At 42.0% G+C, this 16954-nt stretch overlaps 1 protein-coding gene across 4 annotated transcripts in view; it reads right to left on the bottom strand.

The window, feature by feature from the left end:
- The window catches only part of dapk1 (death-associated protein kinase 1), a 268605-nt gene that overhangs the window by 20623 nt on the left and 231028 nt on the right, over positions 1–16954 (bottom strand). For all 4 annotated transcript variants that reach the window (XM_043713274.1, XM_043713282.1, XM_043713294.1 and 1 more), the window contains one exon: positions 16463–16651. In XM_043713274.1, the coding sequence (XP_043569209.1) occupies positions 16463–16651 (189 nt within the window). The remainder of the gene's footprint in view (positions 1–16462; positions 16652–16954) is intronic.

Here is a 16954-nt window from a genome sequence, read left to right as displayed (position 1 = left end):
GTATTCTCAACAACATTATCCTTTTCCAATGTGAATACTGATGAAAGATTTTCATTTAGTGCTTCCTCTATCTCCTCAGACTCCATGCACAACCTCCCACTTCTATCCGTGATTGGCCCTAATCTTTCTCTAGTCATTCTTTTATTCCTGATATACTTATAGAAAGCTTTAAGGTTTTTCTTGATCTTATCTGCCAATTACTTTTCATGTCCCCTCCTGGCTCTTCTTAGCTCTCTCTTTAGGTCTTCCCTGGCTAACCTGTAACTCTCAAGTTGTGTTTCATTCTGTAGTTTTGTAAATAAGTTGTTTGTTTAAAACTTGCCAGTCTGATCAGCTAATTCACTCCTGAAAACCACTATACACTTACCTGAAACAAATAGCAAATTTATGGTCTGGGCTACCTGCTTAAAATGTTTTGAGGGGTTGAGCCTAGTCCATAACAAATTGCCTCTTGAATGCCTCATTTGAATCTGCCTCCAACATATTTTCAGGCAGTGCATTCTACACCCTATTAGCTTGCTGTGTGAAAAAGTTTCTTCTTGCGTCCATTTGCTCCTTTTGTAAGTTCCTTAAACACCAAGGCTCTTTAGTCTAGACCCTCCCTCACCCAATCCAACCTCTCTCTCTCTCTCCCCAAGCTGACTGCACTCTGTACGCTCAGGTCCAACCTCGACTTTGTTATTAAGCCTGTCGATAAGGGTGGTGCTTGTTGTAGTCTGGCGTACTGATCTCTATGTTGCAGAGGCTGAATGCCAGCTCTCAGATACCTCCTATCTCCCCCTGGACCATGACCCCACCATGACACATCAGGTCATTGTATCAACTATGGTTATGGACCTAATTTCATCTGGTGATCTCCTCCCCTCCCACTGCCTCCCAGTTGATAGTTCCCCCAGCCCCGCACAGATCGCTTCTACCTCCTTCTAAAAATCCACAAACAGGACTGCCCATGGCGACCCATTGTTTCAGCCTGCGCCTGCCCCACAGAACCCAGCTCTTCCTACCTTGACTCAGTCTCTTCTCCTCAAGTCTATTCCCTGCCCATGTACATCCGTGATTACGCTGATGCTTTATGCCAGTTTCAGAATTTCCAGTCTGCAGGGTCCATCTGCCTCTTCTATGCTACGGGCGTGCAATTCCTTTAATTATCCATCCCCCATCAGGATAGTCTCAGGACTCTCTGCTTCTTCCTGCAGCAAAGGCCTGAACTGTCCCCACACACCACAACCCTTTTCCACTTGGCTGAGGTTGTCCTCGCCCATAACAATTTCTGTTTAAACTCCTTTCATTTTCTTCAGGTCAGAGAGGTGGCCAGGGGTACCTACACAGGCCCCAATTATACTTGTCTGTTCGTGGGATACGGGGAACATTCCTTGTTCCAATCCTACTCCAGCCCCCACCTACAACTCTTTCTTCGATATATCGATGATATCGAGGGTGCTGCTTCCCCCTCTCGTCTGGAATTGGAAAAGTGCATTGATTTTGCTTCCAATTTCCATCTTGCCCTCACTTTCACCTGGTCTCTGACTTCTCTCTTCCATTCTATTTTTGGGGATAGCCCGGCCACCAATATCCATTGTAATGCAATCCACCGACTCCCACAGCTACTGGACTATACATCCTCACACCCAGTTTCCTGTAAAGACTTCATTCCATTCTCCCAGCTCCTCCGTCTCCATTGCATATGTTGAAATAAGGCCAACTTCAACAAGAGAGCCTCTGAAATGTCCACCTTCTTCCTCAACCGAGAATTCCCCAGCTGTTGTTGACAGGCCTCAACCAGGTCTGACCCATCTCCCATGAGTCCACCCTCACCTCCTCGCTTCCCTCCCACAACATAGATAGGATTCTCCTTGTACTTACCTGCCATCCAACCAACATCCACATCCAGAAGATCATTAGCTGCCATTTCTACTGTCTGAAGAGGGTTACCTCAGATTACAACATGATCTGGACCAGATGGGCTCAGAAGTGACAGATGGAGTTTAATTCAGATAAATGCGAGGTGCTGCATTTTGGGAAAACAAATCTTAGCAGGACTTATACACTTAATGGTAAGGTCCTAGGGAGTGTTGCTGAACAAAGAGACCTTGAAGTGCAGATTCCTAGCTCCTTGAAAGTGGAGTCACAGATAGATAGGATAGTGAAGGCGGTATTTGGTATGCTTTCCTTTATTGATCAGAGTATTGAGTACAGGAGTTGGGAGGTCATGTTGCGGCTGTACAAGACATTGGTTAGGCCACTGTTGGAATACTGCGTGCAATTCTGGTCTCCTTCCTATTGGAAAGATGTTGTGAAACTTGAAAGGGTTCAGAAAAAATTTACAAGGATATTGCCAGGGTTGGAGGATCTGAGCTACAGGGAGAGACTGAACAGGCTGGGGCTGTTTTCCCTGGAGCGTCGGAGGCTGAGGGGTGACCTTATAGAGGTTTACAAAATTATGAGGTGCATGGATAGGATAAATAGACAAAGTCTTTTCCCTGGGGTCGGTGAGTCCAGAACTAGAGGGCAGAGGTTTAGGGTGAGGGGGGAAAAGATATAAAAGAGACCTAAGGGGCAACATTTTCACGCAGAGGGTGGTACGTGTATGGAATGAGCTGCCAGAGGATGTGGTGGAGGCTGGTACAATTGCAACATTTAAGAGGCATTTGGATGGGTATAGGAATAGGAACAGTTTGGAGGGATATGGGCTGGATGCTGGCAGGTGGGACTAGATTGGGTTGGGATATCTGGTCAGCATGGACGGGTTGGACCGAAGGGTTTGTTTCTGTGCTGTATATCTCTATGACTCGAGCGAGATGCCACCATCAGATACCCTCCACTCCCTTGTTCACCTTCCGCAGGGACCATCCCCTTTGAAACACACTGGTCCACTCTTCCTTCACTCCCAACACCACTGGCACAGTACCTTCCTTGCAATCGAAGGTGTAACACCTACCCATTTATCTCCTCCCTCCTCAGTACCCAATGGCCCAAACATAGCTTCCAGATGAAGAAACACTTTGCCTGCATTCTTACAATCTAGTCCACCGCATTTGCTGTTCAAAATATGGTTTTCTTTACACTGGGGAATCGAAGCATAGAACATCTATATTCTACCCGCAAAAGGTACCCTGAGCCTCCAGCTGCATCTCTGGCCAACATCTCTGTCTCAGGACTGCTGTAGGGTTCCAGTGAAGAGCAGCGCACACTGGTAAAACAACAATTCATTTTCCGCATGGGGACACAGCAGCCCTCCAGACTCAATATCGAGTTCAATAATTTTAGGGGCTGAACTCTCCCATGTCCTAGTCCCTTACCACATCCACACCCACACACATCCACACCAACACCCACACACACACCAGGCCTTGCAATCACAGAGTCTGGCATTATACACTACCTATTGTTAGTCACTGACAATCTCCATTAACAGCTATTCACCCTGCTAGCCAGTTTATTATCCCCTCCTATGTCTGGCTAACTGTTCTTCTCTCTCTCTCTCTGGGCTTTATCCTCACCTACCATTTACTCTTTACTCCTTAACCCCATCCTATCTTCTGCATATAAACCAACATTTTCCTAGCTACCATCAGTTCTGGTGAAGGGTCACTGGACCCGAAACGGTGACTCCGATTTCTCTTCACAGATGCTGCCAGACCTGCTGAGCTTTTCCAGCAACTTCTGATTTTCTTTTATTTTAAATAGTTCTCTATCCTGTTAATAGGCTGAACAGTTTCTCCCTATTTATTCCATCAAGCCTGCTCATGAGTTTGAAAACCTTTACCAGGTTTCCTCAGCTGCCTTGTCTCCAAGGAGAACAGAGCTAACTTCTTCTATCTATCCTCATAACTGATATTTCTCATCCCTGGAATCATTCTTGTGAATCACTCTACAAACTCTGCAATGAGATGGCATCCTTCCTATAATGAGTTATGCAGAACTATATATAATACTCCAGCTCAGGTTTAACAAGTGTCTGATACAAGTTCAACATCACCTCCTTACTCCATGACCCTGCTAATAAAGCGAAGGGCACTGTATGTTTTATTACCTGATTATTACCTGTGCTGCCACCTTCAGCAATCTGTGCACATAAACACTGAGGTCCCTCTGTGCCTGCATTCACTTTAAAATTGTACCCCTATTTTATATTGAATTGCAATGTCATATCACTGTGAAGTGACAGAATGATAGCTGCCAGTAATAATGGCGGCATTACTGTTATAGCTGCAGGACAGGGCAGGACAGGAAGTGATATGGTATGTGATAGTGATGACCTGCCAATATCACAATGTAATACTTATGTTAGCTTCTGTAAAAGGTTGAATTATGTAGTACTGAAGAATTCAATTAATGTTTGTAACACCTTCCAATATATTTAAAACATACACTACAATACAAACACAAGCATGGCTGCACTCAACCTGAGCAATTTGGATGTACTTTGGCAAGCTTCCCTCAGCAAGACTTGCTGTAAGAGAAAAGAGTTCAGTAAGATAGGGACTGAGAGTTTCAACATTAGGTTACATGGTGATAAATCTGTCTCTTAAAGATATATTGCATATCTGGTGTTGGATCTAACAAAATGGAGACAAACACTTCAGCATTAACTGCCTGTCAACAAAATCAACTGACCTTTCACTTCCTGCTACATTCATTATTATAAACATTTCAATATGAAAAATACAACTATAAAATGGAAATAGAGCTGAAAAATAAAGCAAAGAATGCAGCTTCCAGTTATCATTAGTTAATTAAATGAATTCACACTTGTCCAATCTTTGGTGTTTTGCAATTTAACTTTGATGCTGAACGTATTCCATCACAAACGTATGTTAACATAATTATGTGTTCGCTCAAATGAAAGTAATGTAAATCAAGGAAGGATTCTGGATAATTCTCAGATGGAGGACAGGAAAAAATGTGGCTGTAGGAGCTGCTCCTTTTTTGAGGTATTTTCAGTGTTCAAGCTGATTTTCTTTAAATTCTAGGAGCAGTAATTACTGTTGTATAAGCTCTTGCATTGTTCTGGAACATTGGGGAAAAATAGATCAAAACAATAGCACTTTAAAAAGGAGGAAGACAGACAAAGCAGTGACAATTTGGGAAGTGAAACAAACAGAGAACTAAACTTGCACAGTTGTTTGACATAGCAGTGAACCTGCTCAGCTGACTGCCTCAGCTGTTTGGTTTCAAGTATCTCTGGACTTTGGAGTTCATCTAAGAAAAATAAGCAAACAGTGAAATTCACAGCTGATCTTCGAGAAACCTGTGTGGGGGAACTCACAACACAGCAGCAGCTATGTGGCTGGCTTTTAAAGTGTAACCTTACTGTTTTTGTAAATCTACAATAGTGAAGAGAGTAGATTCTTTCTCAATTGCATGTTTTTACTGAGATCTGAACCTTGATTAAACTGTAAAGATATAAAACATAGCTACGAAGTTATCCTGGAGCAGTGTTTTTGAGAGCAGTAAGACTGTGCTACTTTCTGGGTCTGTAGATTGTTAAAGTGCAAAGATGGCCTTTAGTAGAGCAGTGTGCTCTTCCTGTCAGATATGGGAAATTAGGGAAAGTTTCCGTGTTACTGATGATTATGTCTGTAGGAAGTGCATTTAGTTGCAAATGCTATTGGATTGCACGGATTGGTTGGAACAACAGTTACAAGCAATGAGGAATTTACAGGAGCTGGGGTGTGATGGACGGCAGCATCTGTGCAGAGAAATCAGGGTTAATGTTTCAGATCCAGCAACCCTTAATCAGAACAGAAAACTGTACTTGAAGCAGTAACTCTGATTTCTCTCCACAGATGCTGCCAGATCTGCTCAACTTGTCTAGCAATTTCTGTTTTTGTTACATTTTAAAGCTGCATTTGAGACTTCAACTTATGTACTTTCCCATTATCTATACTGGTGCAAAGGTGTCTGGCCAACATCTACTTTGCTCAGCTGTTATGCCCAAAATGTGAATATTTTACTTCTGTATGCTAGACAGGAATCTTAGAAAAGCCATGATGCATTTAAAAATATGTTTCAGCAACATTATTTGGTGGAATCCAAGATTCATCCGTTTATTATGAAGTATACAGAATTCTTATTTAAATGCTAGTGAGGAATATCCAGTTGTCCGCAAGCTGTGCATACGTTAAACTGTTAAAAGCATGCACAGGAAAAGCACAGAGGCACAAAGTTTAGAAATGAGCAAATGGTAGTTTATGGCATTATAAGGATTTGGGTATCTGAAGACCCTTAGTTTTCAGTAACCAGTGCTATCAGCAATGTGCTGATTGTGCTGTGTAATAAACTCAAATACCAGCTTTCAAGCTGTAAAATCTATGTTAAAATTTACTCTCAATAATGCACATTCTTACAAAAAATATAATTGAATTAGTTAAAAGAGGACTAGACATGGAAAATAATGTTGTTATATATTAAAATATATGAAAGTTACAGTGCAAACAGTAGCAACTGGCCTACATAGTCTCTGCTTGCATTTACGCTCTATGCAACTAAAGAGTTGAAATCATGTTTACCTACCCTGCTCCCACATCCCAAAGATCTTTTTCATTCTGCTTTTGTCATTTACAGCAGTCACAAGTGTAAGACTGATGAATTGCCAGGTACTCTCTCACAGTGGTCAATTGAAATTGCAAAAAGACACAGTAAATAATTAACTACAGAATTATTGCAAACCATCCTTTCGAACTGGTCAATTTGTTGCACTTCCATTGTACTGATACAATAAGGTGATCAACAATCTGTTGTATTAAGGCAAATGTTGGGTTCAGTACTCATGATACAGTGTACTGTGATACATGGACCAAGTCTCATGGAATGAGAAATGATAGAATGGCTCAGGTTTTCTTGCATGAGTGAGTTCAGTCGCGTCGACTTAAATTGCTGTCTAGAATGCTGAGCTCACTATTGATAAGTTCCCATGTATTTTTGCTACATATGCAAAGAAACAGGATGTGCAATACAATGGCCACTTTACATCCCAGTAGATTGTGAATACATCAACAATGGCAATTTTATATTTCAAAGTTATTTTATGCAAATCTGAAATATGGTACTCTTCTGAAGTGCAACATGGATTGGCAGGCAGACGTGAGTGAGAGGATGGGTGCAAAGGATAGGAGGGACAGTAAGACTGAGTTGAAAATAAGCCTGTTTTCCTCCTCCTCCCTTCCCAAAAATCTATCCATGGAACAGGCTGCGAGATAAGCAAACACAGGCTGAAAGACAATCCACTCCCAACTCCATTTTCATGTAAATGCTGCTGAGGCCAGGTTTGAAAGTGCCCCAGAGGTAAAGTAAGGTTAGTATTACATACAGTAAACCCAACTCCTTAGCTCAACCCAGTTCCAATTCCTTTGATGAGGTCTTTGAGTCTTGTCTTTTTTTCTCTTTCTACATCTGCTTCTTAGCCAAAGATACGTGGGTTTTATTAGTTAGCTCTGCTATTGGTCCTTTATAAATGGTCATTTTTATTAATTTAAATGATCTATCTGATGCTGTGGCATTGTTTATCTTGCTGAAGCTCATCTTTCCTGTTAGGAAAACCTTGCCTTCCTGAAAATTTCCTTCAAGTGGAATGTTTCCTAACCAAAAAGGTTGGGCAACTGTGAGTTAGAATCTGGATATTCATTTCAATGAGAACACCAAGTCTATTCTCTAACTTCGAGGAGAAAGTGAGGTCTGCAGATGCTGGAGATCAGAGATGGAAATGTGTTGCTGGAAAAGCGCAGCAGGTCAGGCAGCATCTAGGGAACAGGAGAATCGAGACGTTTCGGGCATTCCTGAAGAAGGGCTAATGCCCGAAACGTCTCGATTCTCCTGTTCCCTAGATGCTGCCTGACCTGCTGCGCTTTTCCAGCAACACATTTCCATCTCTATTCTCTAACTTCCTTCATTTTGAGGATTTAAAGTGAAACTATTGACTAGAAACATGTAAATGACATATTATAATATGGAGGTACCGGTGTTGGATTCAGGTAGATAAATTTTAAAATCACACAACACCAGATTATAGTCCAACAGGTTTACTTGGAAGCATAAGTGTTCCAAATAAACCCATTGGACTTTAATATGGTGTTGTGTAATTTATAAATATGCTGCAAAATGTGTTGCTGGAAAAGCGCAGCAGGTCAGGCAGCATCCAAGGAGCAGGAGAATAGACGTTTCGGGCATAAGCCCTTCTTCAGGAATGAGGAAGGTGTGCCAAGCAGGCTAAGATAAAAGGTAGGGAGGAGGAACTTGGGGGACAGGCGTTGGGAATGCAAAAGGTGGAAGGAGGTTAAGGTGAGGGTGATAGGCTGGAGAGGGGTGGGGGCGGAGAGGTCGGGAAGATGATTGCAGGTCAAGAAGGCGGTGCTGAGTCCGAGGGTTGGGACTGAGAAAAGGGGGTGGGAGTGGGAGGGGAAATGAGGAAGCTGGAGAAATCTGCATTCATCCCTTGTGGTTAGAGGGTTCCAAGGTGGAAGATGAGGCGCTCTTCCTCCAGGCGTCATGTTGCCATGGTCTGGCGATGGAGGCGGCCAAGGACCTGCATGTCCTTGGTGGAGTGGAGGGGGACTTAAAGTGTTCAGCCACGGGGAGGTTGGACTGGTTGGTGCAGGTGTCTCAGAGGTGTTCACTGAAACGTTCTGCAAGTAGGTGGCCTGTCTCCCCAATGTAGAGGAGGCCACATCGGGTGCAGCGGATGCAGTAAATGATGTGTGTGGAGGTGCAGGTGAATTTGTGATGGATATGGAAGGATCCCTTGGGGCCTTGGAGGGTAGTGAGGGAGGAGGTGTGGGCGCAAGTTTTGCATTTCTTGCGGTTGCAGGGGAAGGTGCCGGGAGTGGAGGTTGGGTTGGTGGGGGGTGTGGACCTGACGAGGGAGTGGTGGAGGAGCACCGCCTTCTTGATCTGCAGTCTTCTTCCCGACCTCTCCGCCCCCACCCCCTTTCTGGCCTATCACCCTCACCTTAACCTCCTTCCACCTATCGCATTCCCAACACCCCTCCCCCAAGTCCCTCCTCCCTACCTTTTATCTTCGTCTGCTTGGCACACCCTCCTCATTCCTGAAGAAGGGGCTTATGCCCGAAACATCGATTCTCCTGCTCCTTGGTTGCTGCCTGACCTGCTGCGCTTTTCCAGCAACACATTTTCCAGCTCTGATCTCCAGCATCTGGAGTCCTCACTTTCTCCTAGTTGATTTTTTAACTACTACCAGGTTACTAAGAGTACTGTGAAAAATGATAGAAATGCAGTAAAACCACAATTGTTATTGTTTTCAGGGCTAGGATAGGCTTTGAGAATTCAATGAGTACACCACACTTATTCTCTAATTTCATTCATTTTGAGTAATTTACAATGAAACAATCTATTGACTATAAACATGTCATTGCAAGATCACTAGGAGTGCTGTAAAAAACAGGAGGAATGTAGCAAAATCACAACTGTTATCATTTTCAGGGCTAGAATAGGTTTGGAGAATTCACTTCCAACTGCTGTGAACATGAGCTAACGGAAGGTCTACTCTCATACAAACTTGGGAATACGATGTTTTTGCAATAACGGAGATCTATCTTAAAGAAGGGAAGGACCAGGTGCTAAATATTCCTCGATAGAGGATATTCAGGAAACATAGGATAGGAAATTTGGGAAAGGAAACGGGAGAGGTAGAAGCATTGGCTGAGAATGTAATTGGAAAGTGCTGGAGAGAGAGGATGCTTAAGTAGTCAAGGACAAAATAAGTTAAGAAGGAATAAAAGTGCTATTACAGTACTGAACATATTCTATACGTAACCAAGTTTTGGGAAGATAACTTAATATAGACTTGAATAGTGATAGTGTAAAGGGAAGAGAATGTAAGATTAACAGGGAGATTGATCTTTTACAATTGTTTAGTTTATTTATAATTACATGATCAAAACATATTCATCTATTAACCTAACGTTATATTATTCTGCCTAACTATAACCTATACAATCTATTACTTTCATATCAGGTGACTCTGCTTAGCTTCACTTGACAAAGAGGTACATGTTGATAGCTCCTTGAAAGTGGAGTTGCAGGTAGATGGGATAGTGAAAAAGGCGTTTGGTATGCTTTCTTTTAATGGTCAGAGTACTGAGTACAGGAGTTGGGAGGTCATGTTGCGGCTGTACAGGACATTGGTTAGGCCACTGTTGGAATATTGCGTGCAATTCTGGTCTCCTTCCGATCGGAAAGAGGTTGTGAAACTTGAAAGGGTTCAGAAAAGATTTTCAATGATGTTGCCAGGGTTGGAGGATTTGAGCTATAGGGAGAGGCTGAATAGGCTGGGGTTGTTTTTCCTTGAGCATCGTAGACTGAGGGGTGACCTTATATAGGTTTATAAATCATGAGGGGTATGGACAGGATAAATAGACAAAGTCTTTTCCCTCGGGTGCGGGAGTCCAGAACTAGAGAGCATTGGGTTAGTGTGAGAGGGGAAAGATATAAAAGAGACCTAAGGCAACCTTTTCACACAGAAGATGGTACATGTATGGAATGAGCTGCCAGAGGAAGTGGTGGAGGCTAGTACAATTGCAACATTTAAAAGACATCTGGATGAGTATATGAATAGGAAGGGTTTGGAGGGCTATGGGCCAGGTCCTGGCAGGTGGGACTAGATGAGGTTGGGCTATCTGGTCAGCATGGACGAGTTGGATCGAAGGGTCTATTTCTGTGCTGTACATCTCTATGGCCCTATGACTCTAAGTATGTCAAGGGATTTCACTTGGTGACAATGCAAGTACTTTCAACCTGTAAGACTGAAGGGGCTCACATTCTCAGGCTCTGGTGATGTCAATAAAGGAAGGCGAGAAAAGATTGACTGCACGAAGGAAGAAGACGACATAGCAGATGCATTCTACATTGGCTTTATTTTAGTATGTGGTGTTTTAGCAGAGAAAAAATTCTATTTGACTAAAGTTATATTTATGTTAGAGATAACTTTGTAACAAGATGCATTTAAATTTATGACTCTTATAATCCTTTAGAATTGTATTTCCCAAGACAACACAGTGACTGAATGTACAAGAATATCTCACCATCTTTTAAAGCTTTTAGAAGCAATAAACTGGTCCAAAATAACAGTAAATTGGACAAGTATGGACTAATTTGTCAAAGGCAAATCATTTTGAACCAATTTGATTGAGTCTTTTGATGAAGTGACAGAGCGTTGAAGAGTGAAATGTGGTCGATGCATTTGGCATTCCAATAGGTGTTTGATAAAGTGCCATGAAGTAGCTTTGTCCACAACATTGAGGTCCATGGAAAAAGCAACATTAGGAAGAATACAAAGCTGGATATGTTATAGGAAACAGAAGTAGTGCTGTTTATTTTTATACTATTGAATAATTTTCTTTGGGGTCCCCCCATGGTTGCTATTAGAACCACAGCTTTTTTCAATCCACATTAGTGAACCAGACTTGGTGAGAGAGTAAAAATTCAAAATTTATACATGACACAAAACTTGAAAAATGCATTAGCATTAAGGTGCTTTACCTGAATGCTCATAGTATTCGTAACAAAGCAGGTGAATTAACGGAACAAATCAATGTGAATGATTATGATGTAGTAGGCATCACAGAGATGTGGTTGCAGGCAGGTAAACATCCAAGGATTTATAACTTATCAAAATGACAGGGAGGTCGGCAGAGGGAGCGGGGTTGCCTTGTTAGTTAAGAATGAGATTAAATCTATGGCACTGAATGACGTACGGTCAGATGATGTGGAGTCTGTGCGAGTAGAATTGAGGAACCACAAAGGCAAAAAGACCATAATGGGAATTATCTACAGACCCCCAAAAGCAGTGGTTAGGACCAGGATTGCAAGATGTACTAGGAAATAAATAGGGCATGTCAGAAAGGCAAGGTCACGGTGAACATGGGGCACTTCAACATGCAGGTGGACTGGGTGAATAATGTTGCCAGTGGATCCAAACAAAGAGAATTCATGGAATGCTTACAGGATGGCTTTTTGGAACAGCTTGTGATGGAGCCCACAAGGGAGCAGGCTATTCTGGACTTAGTGCTATGTAATGAGCTAGACATTAAAGAAGATTTTAAAAGTAAGGGAACACTTAGGAGGCAGTGATCATAATATAGTAGAGTTCAGTCTGCAGTTTGAAAGAGAGAAGGCAAAATCAGATGCGATGGTGTTACAGTTAAATAAAGGTAATTACAGGGGTATGACAAAAATTGACTGGAAGCAATGAGGAAGACAGTACAGCAACAATGGCAGGAGATTCTGGGTGTAATTGAGGACACAGTACAGAGGTTCATCCCAAAGAAAAAAAAAAGATTATCCGGGCTGACAAAGGAAGTCAGGAAATATGTCAAAGAAAAAGAGAGAGCCTATAAAGTGGCCAAGAGCACTGGGAAATCAGAAGATTGGGAAGACTACAAAAACAAGCAGAGGATAACCAAGAGAGAAATATGGAAGGAGAGGATCAAATATGAAGGTAAGCTAGCCAGTAATATTAGAAATGGTAATAAAAGTTTCTTTCAATACATAAGAAACAAATGAGAGACAAAAGTAGACATTAGGCCGCATCAAATTGATGCTGCAAGTTTAGTGCTGGGAGATAAGGAAATAGCTGAAGAACGTAATAAGTACTTTGCGTCAGTCTTCACAGTGGAAGACATGAATAATATCCCAACAATTAAGGAGAGTCAGGGGGCAGAGTTGAGTATGGTAGCCATTACAAAAGAGAAAGTGCTAGAAAAGCTAAAGGGTCGAAAAATCGATAAATCTCCTGGCCCGGATGGGCGACACCCTAGAGTTCTGACAGAGGTGACTGAGGATATAGCGGAGGCGGTGACTGTGATCTTCCAAAAGTCACTGAGTCAGGGCAAGTCCCAGACAGTTGGAAAATCGCTGTTGTAACTCCCTTGTTCAAGAAAGGATCAAGACAAAAGATGGAAAATTATACGCTGATTAGCCTAACCTCAGTTGCAGGTATAATTCTAGAATCCACCTTAAGGATGAGCTTTCTAAATTCTTGGAAGTGCAGGGTCGGAAAAGAACAAGTCAGCATGGATTTAGTAAGGTGAGGTCGTGCCTGACAAACCTGTTAGAATTCTTTGAAGAGGTAACAAGTAGGTTAGACCAGGGAGACTCAGTGGATATTATCTATCTAAACTTCCAAAGGTGCCTCATGGGAGGCTGTTGAGTAAGGTGAGGGCCCCTGGTGGTCGAGGTGAGCTACTGGCATGGATTGAGGATTGGCTGTCTGACAGAAGGCAGAGAGTTGGGATAAAAGGTTCTTTTTTGGAATGGCAGCTCGTGACAAGTGGGGTCCCGCAGGGTTCAGTGTTGGGGCTGCAGCTGTTCATCTTATATATGGTGCTTGTACAGGACGTTGGTTAGGCCACTTTTGTAATTTTGTGCGCAATTCTGGTCTCCTTCCTATCAGATGGATGTTGTGAAACTTGAAAGGGTTCAGAAAAGATTTACAAGGATGTTGCCAGAGTTGGAGGATTTGAGCTATAGGGAGAGGTTGAATAGGCTGGGGCTGTTTTCCCTGGAGTGTCAGAGGCTGAGGGGTAACCTTCTAGAGGTTTATAAAATCATGAGCGGCATGGATTGGATAAATAGACAAAGTCTTTTCCCTGGGGTGGGAGAGTCTAGAACTAGAGGCATAGGTTTAAGGTGAGAGGGGAAAGATATAAAAAAGACCTAAGGGGCAACGGTTTCACGCAGAGGGTGGTACATGTATGGAATGAGCTGCCAGATGAAGTGGTGGAGACTTGTGCAATTGCAACATTTAAAAGGCATCTGGGTGGGTATATGAATAGGAAGAATTTGGAGGGATATGGGGCGAGTGCTGGCAAGTGGGACTAGATTAGGTTAGGATATCTGATCGGCATGGACGATTTGGACCAAAGAGTCTGTTTCTGTGCTGTACATCTTTATGACTATTAATGAGCTGGCTGAAGGGACAGGGGGCGAAGTTCACCGATGATACGAAGTTAGGCTGACAGGCAGATAGTACTGAGGAGGTGGGGAGGCTGCAGAAAGATTTAGACAGCTTAGGACAGTGGTCCAGGAAATGGCTGATGAAATTCAATGTGAGCAAGTGCGAGATCTTGCACTTTGGAAAAAAGAACACAGACATGGACTAATTTTCTAAACGGTGAGAAAACTCAAAGCAGAAGTACTGGGATCTGGGAGTGCTAGTCCAGGATTCTCTAAAGGTTGACTAGCAGGTCGAGTTCGTGATTAAGAAAGCAAATGTAATGTTGTCATTTATCTCGAGAGGATTGGAATATAAAAGCAGCGACGTGCTTCTGAGACTTTATAAAGCTTTAGTTAGGCCGCATTTAGAATACTGTGTCCAATTTTGGGTCTCACACCTCAGGAAGGATATACTGACACTGGAGCGTGTCCAGCGGAGATTCACACGGATGATCCCGAGAATGGTAGGCTTAACATATGATGATTGGTTGAGGATCCTTGGATTGTATTCATTAGAGTTTAGAAGATTGAGGGAGATCTAATAGAAACTTACAAGATAAGGCCTGGCTTAGAAAGGGTGGACACTGGGAGGTTATTTCTGTTAGGCGGGGAGACTAGGACCTGTGGGCACAGCTTTAAAATTAGAGGGGGTCAATTTAGAATGGAAATGAGGAGACATTTCTTCAGCCAGAGAGTGATGGGCCTGCTGAATTCATTGCCACGGAGCGCAGTGGAGGCCGGGATGTTGGGTGTCTTCAAGGCAGGGACTGATAAATTCTTGACCTTGTAAGGAATTAAGGGCTACGGGATCATTGTGGGTAAGTGGAATTGAAATGCCCAGCCATGATTAACTGGCAGAGTGGACGTGATGGAACGATTGGCCTTGCTTCCACTCCTATGCCTTATGGTCTAAATTGTAAGGACTACTTAGGCTGACGAAATTGGCGGATAAATGACAGGTGAGATTGTTGAGCGAGATGTTTGGAAGAATGGGGTGTGGCAATAGAAATTAAACAGTACAATTTTAAAGAGGTTTCAGGAACAACAAAAGCTGCAAAGTCAAAAGCAATGTTGTGCACGTTGAGTGGTTAGGAAGACTCAGCTAAGTTCATGGCTTATCAGGCAGCAGTGACTCCTTGCCCCAAATGCTTTGAAGACTTGGACAACCTATAACAAGTACCTCAAAGCACTGAAAAAGCACAACAATCACAGCCCACATAAGATCATCCAGATTCAGTGGCAACAAGAGTGATCCAACATGAGTATCCTTTCCAAAGCCAACGTGCCCATTATTGAGATACTGAAAACTCAAAACTAGCTTCGCTGGATAGGACATCTCATTTGTAAAAATGACACCAGGCTTCCACAGTACTGAAGAATGGGTTTCAATCATGCTTAGCTACTGGATAAGGGCACAATATGTTTAAATCAGTCTTATGTAATATTGACAGTTTTAGCTCAAAGCATTGACACACATTTCCTTGAGAAACTGTTTTCAAATGTAACAAGAATAGAGGGAATAATGCAAAGTTAAAAAAATCATTTGAGTCATGTAAGGGTCGGGAAAATAATAGGAATATATAGAAGATGGATACAAGTAAGGGACAAACTCAAAAACTGGGAATACAACTTGAGATTTTAGAACAGGCATAGAGGGACTGTAACCAATTATTAAAAATAGAATGCTGTATGGTTTTGTTTGCAAATTTGGGGCCACTCTGAGCCCACATGCTGACCAAATCAGCATTCTCCTCTTATGCAGCGTTTTCTCCTTATTTTTGTATTTCTTGGGAATTATCTTGATGAATGTAAGATGAATAACCAACAAAATAACCTTTTTCTCAGCAATACTCAAGTTCTGCACAACTCAATGACTATTTCAAGATCTAATTCAATCTTGCATCATACAGTCATGTTAGAGGGTAGGATCAACAGTGTAACTAAATCTAATAATGTTAGCACAATAAGACAAGCGTATCCTCAACGATGTCTGTGGAACCAGCCATAAAGAAAAAGAGAGAACTTCGGTTAACAGAATAGAAAGAGGTACACCCAGTCAAATTAACCATTGAAAGCCTGTGCTCCATTAAGCACTGACTGAATCCACTGCCTTTCTTATCAATCGTTTGTATTTACAATGATAACTTTAATAAGTTCTGTGAAAATAAACTTTTACTTGGAATGAGTCTTGTAACTAATCAAGGTGAGTAAAGCTTTAAATTGACATTTTCAAACTGTTTCTAGCTGTAACTGACGAGGTGTTACAATTAAAGTGATTCCCAAAATCTTACAATCGTAAAACACAATTACATTGGCAATTGAACCTATTTTGTTGACTGAACTTTATTGGTAGATTACATATAATGAATAAAATACAGTAGATAGAATTGAAAATCACAAATGTAGGGCAATAGCATCATGAAAAATAAACTGTTTGTCAATCACGATTAATTAATTGTAAAGGTAACAGAGGCTACATTTGACTCTGTATGAATGACTAAAACGCACTTACTTCTCCCAAACTGTGGAGTTGTTGGGCCACTTCCCTCAGATCTTCTTCACTCACCAGGGGATTAATTTGGTTCTGAACATCATAAACGAATTGTTGCCATGACATAAACTGGTTGGGTCCATTTTGTTTTCTCCAAGAAGGCAGTATAGAGATGATTTTCTCACAGAGGAATGTCATGGGTAGACAAGTCTAAATGAATTCAGAACATTTACATTGCTTAGTCATTACTTTATACAATAAATGAACATTGCAAGCAGGCTTTAAAAATTATATGTTGAAATAATTGCAGCCAATTAAAATAATGTTAATATACAAACTCTGTAAAGTATATTTTCCTAATGCTTTCCCTCTTCTGAAGGCAATAACTTACCGTGGGACACTAATCTTTCACCAGCAGTAGCCTCCGGATTTCCTGAAGTACCATTTCTTTCACAAGCCAGTGAATTCCCCTGACTACTAATCAATGGGAGCATCACATTCTGCCCTCACATG

Source organism: Chiloscyllium plagiosum, chromosome 2, assembly GCF_004010195.1.
Source record: "Chiloscyllium plagiosum isolate BGI_BamShark_2017 chromosome 2, ASM401019v2, whole genome shotgun sequence".
Lineage (NCBI taxonomy): Eukaryota > Metazoa > Chordata > Chondrichthyes > Orectolobiformes > Hemiscylliidae > Chiloscyllium > Chiloscyllium plagiosum.
The sequence above is the reverse complement of the archived record's forward strand: the minus strand, read 5'-3'. Positions and strand labels throughout refer to the sequence as shown.